The sequence below is a fragment of the Otolemur garnettii genome, unplaced genomic scaffold, assembly GCF_000181295.1.
Source record: "Otolemur garnettii isolate 467f Iridium unplaced genomic scaffold, OtoGar3 scaffold00309, whole genome shotgun sequence".
Lineage (NCBI taxonomy): Eukaryota > Metazoa > Chordata > Mammalia > Primates > Galagidae > Otolemur > Otolemur garnettii.
The window spans coordinates 308,867-318,071 of NW_003852704.1; the positions used below are offsets into that span (position 1 = coordinate 308,867).

Below are 9,205 nucleotides of genomic sequence, written 5' to 3' on the forward strand. Positions count from 1 at the left end.
TTTTTTTTTTTAAATGTGCTGTGTAAAGTTAGTCTACTCTGAAGCTATTTTGGTAAACTTTCCAAAAAAGTGTGAAGCTAGAATTCCTTCAGGGTGATGCCAGGTTCTATTTGAAATTCATTTGCAACCTGCTTGGGTGAAGAAGCCATTGTCTTCAGAAACCTTGGTGTAGTTGAACTGAGGGTTACTGTTGTGACCTGAAGCTCACCATTTAAAGGGGTCATCCAAGGAAAATCATGGAATTATTGGTTATAAAGGTGATTGTTGGCATATCCTATGCAATATATCTAAATTGAATAATGGTACCAGATAAAATTACAGATGAGAATGAAGCTTGTGTATCTACCATTATCATGTGTAATCAATAAACGATTTAATTCTCTTGAAAAAAAAAAAAAAGCAGCCCAAGCTAAGAGAGCAGAACAAAAGAAAGTCAGTTAGTTTGCCTTTAAACCAGCTACTGCTAACTTTCTTATCTGAAAAAGTTTCCTGCTTTTCCTAGAAGCCTGGCCTATTGGGGATACAGTTTCCTAACACCCCTCTTGGGTCTGTAAGTACTCTGAAGGATTAATGGCCACATAGGAAGCTGTGTGCAAGGCCTAGCAAGAAATATTAACTAGGTCACTTCCTGCCTAGTTAACAGTCAAAGCAAATACCCATTGTGGAGATTTGTACTTGGGTGGGGCAGAAGTTAAGGGAACAGCTCAAGCCCTAAAATATGGATAGGCGGGCTTATATCCCTTACCCTAGAGAAAGACCCTCTGTGGTGGTAATGAGAGGAAAAATTTTTTTCCCACCAGTTCTTCAGAGGAGACTGACACCAGTGGCATTTTACTCCCCAGTGGACTCAAGGGTATTAACACTCCCCTAGGAATCTGTGTGTGTGACTGCAGACTGGAGGCTTCCCCCACACAAGGCTCAGGTTATTGATTTCTCAAGGCTGCTCAGACCCTTAAGGTTAATGATTATAGAAACAATAGGGGCTGATATGCTCACTCAAAGAAACTCCTGATGTCTGTCTTTGTTCCCTTTCTCAGCTTACCCTCTGGGCTAACGAGCAAGTAGCCTTCAATAAAAGCTGAGTGAAACTGACACTTGGGACCATGATCAGAAACTCACAAAAGGCCATGGTCCTTGTGCTGCCACCTTTGAAAATTCTATTCTGTGTGTCTTGTCTCTTTGTTTCTTGATGTCATTTCTAACTTTATATTTCTTCAGTCAGTTGCTGCTAGATTCACAAGTCTTAATGGACCCTGGCCCCAGGGCTGGACCCTGGCAGGCCTGCAGCAGCAATGTTTCTCAGCCCTGTTACTTGAGCATAACCCCACTCATGTCAATGGGCAGTGGTGACTGACAGTCCACTCAGCCTGCTAGCTTCCTTGTTGTGACCTTCTGGATGCTTCTTTTGTAGGCTGGGTTCCAGCTTGAGCCCAGCTCTGTCTATGTTGACAGATTATGGTGATTGTCATCTGGCCCAGGACCTTCAAGTGCGGTGGCATGTGCCCATGGGACTCAGGAGAGTTCCTGGCCTCTCCCCTCCCACCTCCTTCCCCAGACTGGCAGAGGGGGTGGGGAGGGTTTGACTCCTCATCAGAAGCCATGCTGTGGGTCAAGGGTTTTTAAATGGTGCCAGCTTTAGCACCCTGGGTTTGTGAGCCACTAGGTTATTGCTGTGTTCCTTCTTTGGTACAATGTCTCTGCACAGTCTCTGATGACTCCCTGTGTTATTCATGTGGTCTTGTGCAGTGGAGGGTCCCTCCCCTTAGTGATGATTGTGGGGGAAGTGTGGAGCCCCAGGATTCTCTCGTCTATGCCTCCCCTGTGTGTGTACTCATTTTCTCTGTGTACCTCCAAATTCTATTCCTGATCCTGCATATTGGGAGCCTCTTGTCACCTCTCTTTTGACTCACAGTACTCTCTCTTACACTATTGATATGAAGGTGGGTATCTACTCCCCACCTTTAATCCTCTTTGTGAGAGTGGTGTGTACAGGTTGTTTCTAGTCCACCATCTTGTGTGCATCACCCCTGAACTAATTGTTATGAGCCACATTTTGTTAGCTCTAAAATGAGATCTCAATTATTCAAGCCAATCAAGCAATTTAGAATGAGTTTGCTGAAAACAGTTTTCCACATAGATAGAAATTAGACCAACAGCTGGAACCACTTCTACTGTCCAGAAATATAATAGTTTATTTATTATTGCTTGTCTTTATTATATCCATTCACAGCTGAAATTATTTGGCACAGTGTAAGGTATTCTGAAATGAAGACCAGTCTCTGTCTCTATAACTTTTGACAGAAATAATTTTGAGAAAGCACAAAATAGACTCAAAGCCACAAAATACACAAATCTCCAGTATTACTCTCAATTGTAGTGAAAGTAGAGATGGCAGCTACCAACTGGAACCTCAGGTTGAGTTTCATATTCTCCCAGTATTTGATGACTTTGGCCCTCTTAAATATTCCTGATCCAAACTTTCATTTCCTAAAAAACATTTTGTCTTGATTTCTGGCCTGTCAAAAGTTGCTGTAGGCATGCATGACTAACGAGATAGCTTTGTCAGCTTCCAGTGCCTGGGCTTACTCAAATGTTCTTGCACTTGAATACTTTTATTTAAAGTTATTTTTCTGTTGATGAAATTTCTTCAACAAGACATTACATCTTTGATCTTCATAAAGTTGAAGATTTTATTTGCTTATTTTAGTATGATAGTTTTAAATACTATAAATGGAGGGAACCAGGAGGAGAGCCAAGAGGGATAGAAATTAAGATGTCACATTAGGAGCCAAAACAAATCCTAGTTACAGCCCTGTCATGTTGGTCACATTCCTTCAAGCAAACCACTGAGCCTCTCAGTTTCAGTTTTTTTATTTGTAGCTTGGAGAATGTTGTAAATATCTGTTGAGCCCATATCACTGGGATATATAACAGGTTAAATAGTAAAAGTAATTGGCAAATGCTATTTTTAAAAATGATTAAGTATTCAAGACTGAAAATAATTAAATAATTATTATTATTTCAATATCATTAGTATACCTTATTTTTTAAAAAATCACTCTATTTTGAATATATAGGTTAAGTTTACATTATCTAAAAATCCCTAGGATCAGAAGTGTCTTGGATTTCAAGTATTTTTGGCTTTTGGAATATTTGCATATACATAATGAGATATCTTAGAGATGGGGACCAAGACTAAACAAAAATTTATCTCTATATGTATATGTATACATATATATTTATTTCATATATACCTTATGCTTATAGCCTGAAGGTAATTTTATACAATATTTTCAATAATTTTGTGCACCAAGGAAACTTCTGACAGCATTTTGACTATGATTTATTACCTGAGGTTGGGTGTGGAATTTTTTCATTGATAGTGTCATGTTGAATGTTAGTGCTCAGAAGTTTTGGGGAGCCAGGCATAGAGACTCCCACCCATACTACCAGCTGCCTAAGAGTCTGTGGTGGGTAGATTGCTTGAGCCCAGGAGTATGAGGTTAGTCTGGGGAACATAGCAAGACTCTGTCTCTAAAAACAAAAATGTTCCAGATTTTCAATTATTTTAGATTTTGGATTTTGGATTAAAATTGCTCAACTACATGATTTTGTTGGGTATATTCTAAATATAATGTTTGTCAAGTTACATAGAAACATATATGGAATTATGTCTGGAAAGAAATGGGGAGTTATGCTCCACCTCCCTGAGGGTGAAGAAATTACACAAATTATCAGCAATTCTGCCATTTATTTACTTATTCTATCATTTATTTATATCAATATGGACTCGTGTATGTTTATTTTATATTTTGAGTTATAATCCAATACTTCATTGTTGTGTTGCACAAATTTTTCAGCTTTGGCCATCAGGGGCTCTTTCATGCACCCCTTCGACATACCATGTGTGTGTTTTAAGCACTTACTTACTTTTTGGTACTGCACAATGTTATGTTCCTGGCTTATCATATATACGCGGTGTAACAGTTAAGTTGTTGAACTTGCCACTGTGTGCTTATGTTGGCAGCACTGTACAAACAAGTTGGTAAGTTTTCATAATCTTGGTGTATCAGTGTCTCACAGTTGTGCTCCTATCAATGTCTGGTGGTGTCTTGATGAATGGTGTAAATTCTTGTTGTGTGTTTTTGTGTATTGTTGCAAGAATGTCAGAGCTTACATTAGAGCAATGAACAAACATTTCTTGTTAAATGTGGCAGAGTGGAAGTGAAACCAGGGACATTTAATCCAAGATTTGGGGAACAATTCCATGAAGAAAAGTGTACAATTGGATTAAACAGTTTTCTGAGAGAGAGAAATCATCACTGATGAAGAGAGGTCAGGGCAGCCAATAATGAGCAGAAGGGATGAAAACTTTGCAAAAATTTGTGAGATTGTGCATCAAAATCACTGGCTGACTGTGAGAAGTATAGCAGACCAAGTAAACATCAATAGAGTAATAGGAAAGTCTTAAGTGAAAATCTGGGCTAACAATTCATGTTTCTTGAACTCCCAGGGCACTATCTGTGAGAGAATTTTTAGTCAGTAAACAAATAACTGTATTAGAATACCCTCCCTACTCACCCAATATAGCACCCAGTGAATTTTAAGTGAAAATCTGGGCTAACAATTCATGTCTCTTGAACTTACAGGATACTATCTGTGAGGAAATTTTTAGCCAGTAAACAAATAACTGTGTTGGAACACCCTCCCTACTCACCCAATATGGCGCCCAGTAAATTTTTTTCTTTATCCAAAGATAAAGAAAGTATTGAAAGGAAGACATTTTGATGACATTCTGGACATGAAGGGTGAGACAATGGCAACTTTAGTAGGCTATTCCAGAAAAAGCTCCTTGTCCAGGTGCTGGTATCAATACATAGCTTCCTAAGGAGAGTACTTGGAAGGTGACTTTAATGGTATTCAGCAACAATGTGTGAGGAAGAGTCTGCAAACTTAATTGTCAGACCATATATATTCTGCCTTAGTCCTATAATCAGATGTTTCTTCAAGATATTATGGTTTCTTTTACTGATGAATGGTTTTAGAAATCAAGATCTGGATAGGAGATGTGTTCTTTGTTACTGGGAAGTTGTTTGAAGTCTTCTCAGACAAGAGAACAAGTAAATATATGTGTGTATAATATATACCCTTATCTATAAAAATAAAAACATCTCTATATTAAGCTAAGCATGAATTCATACTGATAATCCAACTCTTAAGATATCACCACATTCTAACCTTCTCTCCTTGCCATTCAACTGTAAACTCTCAATGCAGCAGTGAGATCTTTGGCTACCAGTAGCCACTCCATTCATTCACTTAAGTTTTCTGTTTCAGTATAAATGTATACCTGTTTCAGAATTGATAACCTATATATACATGATCTAGAGTCTGAGGCTTACTCCATTGCAAAGTTACATAGGTCAGCACTTTTCCACCACCATCCTTAGTGAGGTTTTTTTTTTTTTTTCATACACAAATAATATAGTTAGATGGACTTGTCATATTCTGCCTTCTTTTATGGGACATTCAACTTCCTAATGATTTTTTAAAATGTGTGCACAATATGTTCACTCTTTGTGTGGCAAAGTACTATGGGTTTTGAAAAATCCTTAGTGCCCCATATCCTTTATAGCTATATCTTTAGAATAGTTTACTGCCTTATGACCTGTGCTTCACCTATAAACTACCACCCTGAGCTGCTGGCAATCAAGGATCTACTCACCTCCTCTATAGTCCTGTTGTTCCAGGATGTCATAGATTGGAATCATGTATTATGTACGCTTTTCATACTGGCCTCTTTCACTTACTAATATGCCTTTAAAATTTATACATATTTTCTTCTTTTCCTTGAGAGCTTATTCTTCTTTAAAATTATTGAATAATATTTCATGGTATGGATGAATTGTAGCTTGTTTATCAATTTGCCCACTGAAAAGTAACTTGGTTGCTTCCAGTTTTTGGTGATCAGGAATAAGATATCTGTAAATATTCATGTGCAAATTTTTGTGTGGGTGTAAGTTTTCCTATTAGTTAGTTACTGGATCTTAAAAGTCTTATAAATACTATGATTTTTTAGTCCACAAACATGGAGTATATCTCTATGTCCCAAGATATTATTTGATTTCCTTTACCACAGTTTTATACTTTTCTCATATAGATCCAGTACACATTTTATTTTATTGATATGTTATTTAATCTTTTTTAGTGCTTATGTAAATGGTATTGAATTTTGTTTATTTCAAATTCCAATTGTTCTTTGTTAGTGTATAGGAAAGTAATTGACTTTTTCATATTAACCTCGTATCCTGCAGCCTTGCTATACAGATAATTACTTATTAGATCCAGAAGTTTTTCTGTTGATAATTTTAAACATGGACAATCATGTCACATATGAAGACAATGTTTTTATTGAATATCTTCAAGCTCTATTATTCTTTCTTTGGCTGTGTCAAATCTACCAATAAACTCATTAAAAGTATTAATTCCTGTTACAGAATTTTTGATTTTTTTGCATTTCATTTGATTCTTCTTTGAGTCTCTACCTCTCTGCTTACATTACCCACCTATTCCATCATTTGTCTACTTTTTCTGTTAGGAATCTTTAGCATAATAATCATAGCTATTTTTTAAAATTCTCACATTTGTAATGTATCTGATCTGAGTGTGGTTCTGATGATTACTTTCTCTCTCCATGCTGACTTATTTATTTTCTTGCTTTTTGCATTTGGGTATGTCTTGTAATTTTTTGTTGAAAGCTAGACAAGCCCTATAGGGTAATAGGAACTGAAGTAAATTAGCCTTTAGTGTGTGTATTTATGTTAATTGGGCCAGCAATTGGGCCATACCTATCACTTCCTGTAGCTGAACGTGCCAAAGACTTCAAATTCCTTTGGTGTCCTTATCTTTATCTCCCCTCTTCACTTCCCCAGATGCTCCTTTTCAGAGAGAGTTTGTGTTCTGCATCTCTTGCAGCTGTAACCCACTGATGATGTACTGCAGCTCTGCTGGTGTGGTGGGGAGGTGTGAGGGAGGGAGATTGTCCAATTAAATCTCAGTCTTTTAATGGGCCTGTGTCTTAATGTAGCCAGAATCTCTACTAAGTCCTTGGTTTCAGAGATTTAAAGAATGAATTCATGGACCATATGAGTAAGAAACAGGACAGATTTTTTTTTTTTTTTTGAGACGAGTCTCACTTTGTCATTCTAGAGTGCCATGGTGTCACAGCAAACTCAAATTCTTGGGCTCAAGTGATTCCCTTGCCTCAGCCTCCCAAGTAGCTGGGACTACAGGTGCCCACAATAATGCCTGGCTAATTGTAGAGACAGGGTCTCACTCTGGCTCAGGCTTGTCTCCAACTCCTGAGCTTAAGCATTCTATTCTCTTGAGTGCTGAGCCACAGCATACAGGTTTTATTAATAGATAAGGGGGAAGAAGAAAGAACCTTTGGCAAGGAAGGGGTGTTCCAGGTGGGTAGCCCATGTGGGCCTTCTGTTTAAGGGTTTATATACTGATTTTCCTATTCTATAGGCAGAGGTGTTTTGGGGAGATAACATGTCAAAACTGTTTGGTGTCAGGGGCTTGGGGTCAGAAGTTAATTTTAAAATTGTCCAGTGTAGGAATGCAGTCTGGCAGGCGTCCTCAAACTATGGCCGGCAGGCGTCCTCAAACTAAGGCCCACAGGCCACATGCAGCCCACTTAGGACATTTATCTAACCTGCTGGGTGTTTTTGCTGCCGCTGCCTGTCCTGCTTAGCAGCTGACTTGTCCCAGGCCTGCAGTCTGGCCCCCCAGTGGTCTGAGGGACAGGGAACTGGCCCTCTGTTTAAAAAGTTTGAGGACCCCTGGTTTAGGGTATGTTCCCTGCTCCAAGAGAACTGCCTTAGGTGGAATGCTGGACAGGCTGGGTTTTATGAGCATGTTTATACCTAGAGTTGGGACCTGTGATTAAGCCGATTTCTGAGCTCACCCAGGCCTAGAAAATGGGGATGGGTACTGTTCAGCCCTGAGCAGGGGGAGCCCTGTATCATTAAGGTTGTGACCTCCCCAAATGTTTCTCCTATTCTGTTCCCTCAACTCCTTCTTTGGCCGAACAGTCGCCAATCTCTTTCCTTGACTAGTTTGTTTCCCCACTTAGGCGAGACAAGAAGGCCAGAGGGCAGCAGGTTGGGGGAATGTGCTTCCTCCAGTGGCCATAAGGCCCTGGCACAACTTTTACCCTAGAGAACAGACCTTGTTATGAAGATATTTGGGGCATGTTACTTTATTTATGCCAGAGCCAGAAAAGGAGGAAACGCTTCTCAGGTCTTCACTGTGAGGAACTGATGGGATTCCTGGGGGGAAAACCCACAAAGGAGTAGGACTTTGTAAGACTGCAGCCTCAAGGAGTTTCTGATTTCTGGCTCAGCCACACTGCCTCAGCATAAACTACTATCCAAGTGGTTCTATCAGATTATCATTTTAGCAGCCTCTGTTCTAGGTCAACAAATCTAGATATGACTGTCTGGAGTCTCCTATTTCTTTAAATTTTGGAATGTTTTTTCTGGCTACCTTATTTCTTTGAGGGGTACAAGAAAGGCCATTGATTTTTGGTTCATCCCAGTTTACTTGTAAGTACGGGAGTGATGACTTCCAAGGTATTCCATGTTGGTGTGAAAAACTGTAGTCAGAACCATTACTTTCTTTACTTTGTATAATTCTACACAATTATTTTTTAATAATAAGCATGTGTGGACTTTGTCACTAAATAAGCTTATATGTATTTCATAGCCTCTGTAAGTTATAGGGTAGAGAGCAGATTGCAATAAACCTGAAGCATAAAACTTTTAAAAGCCATTATGAAAGAGCAAAGAAAAAGGCTTAATTCAAATCACTTTTCTGACAATTCTGATGCTCTCACAGATATTTAGATGAGAGTCCAATTCCGTATGTGTGTACACACACAAGCATACATGTGTACATATGAATGTGTACCTAGGGAGGCAGTGTAGCATAAGCAGAGTAAGTGGGTTGCAATCCAGCTCCGTCAAGTTTGTCAGCCTATAGTACCAACTTACTTAAGGATAATAATTTAAGATAGTGCTCAATGCACTCTAGGAACTGTACTAGGTCTTTACATATTTAATGTATACTACTATCCAATGAAAAGTGTATTTTGAAAACCCTTTTTAGAGCTGAAAAAACTGAGACTCAGAAAGAAGATGAT

At 38.7% G+C, this 9,205-nt stretch overlaps 1 protein-coding gene across 1 annotated transcript in view; it reads left to right on the top strand.

The window, feature by feature from the left end:
• The window catches only part of LOC100964343 (heterogeneous nuclear ribonucleoprotein A1-like), a 2,778-nt gene extending 1,350 nt beyond the window's left edge, over positions 1-1,428 (top strand). The window contains exon 2 of the mRNA XM_023509008.1: positions 1,412-1,428. Within this exon, the coding sequence (XP_023364776.1) occupies positions 1,412-1,428 (17 nt within the window). The remainder of the gene's footprint in view (positions 1-1,411) is intronic.
• Positions 1,429-9,205: the final 7,777 nt, after the last annotated feature.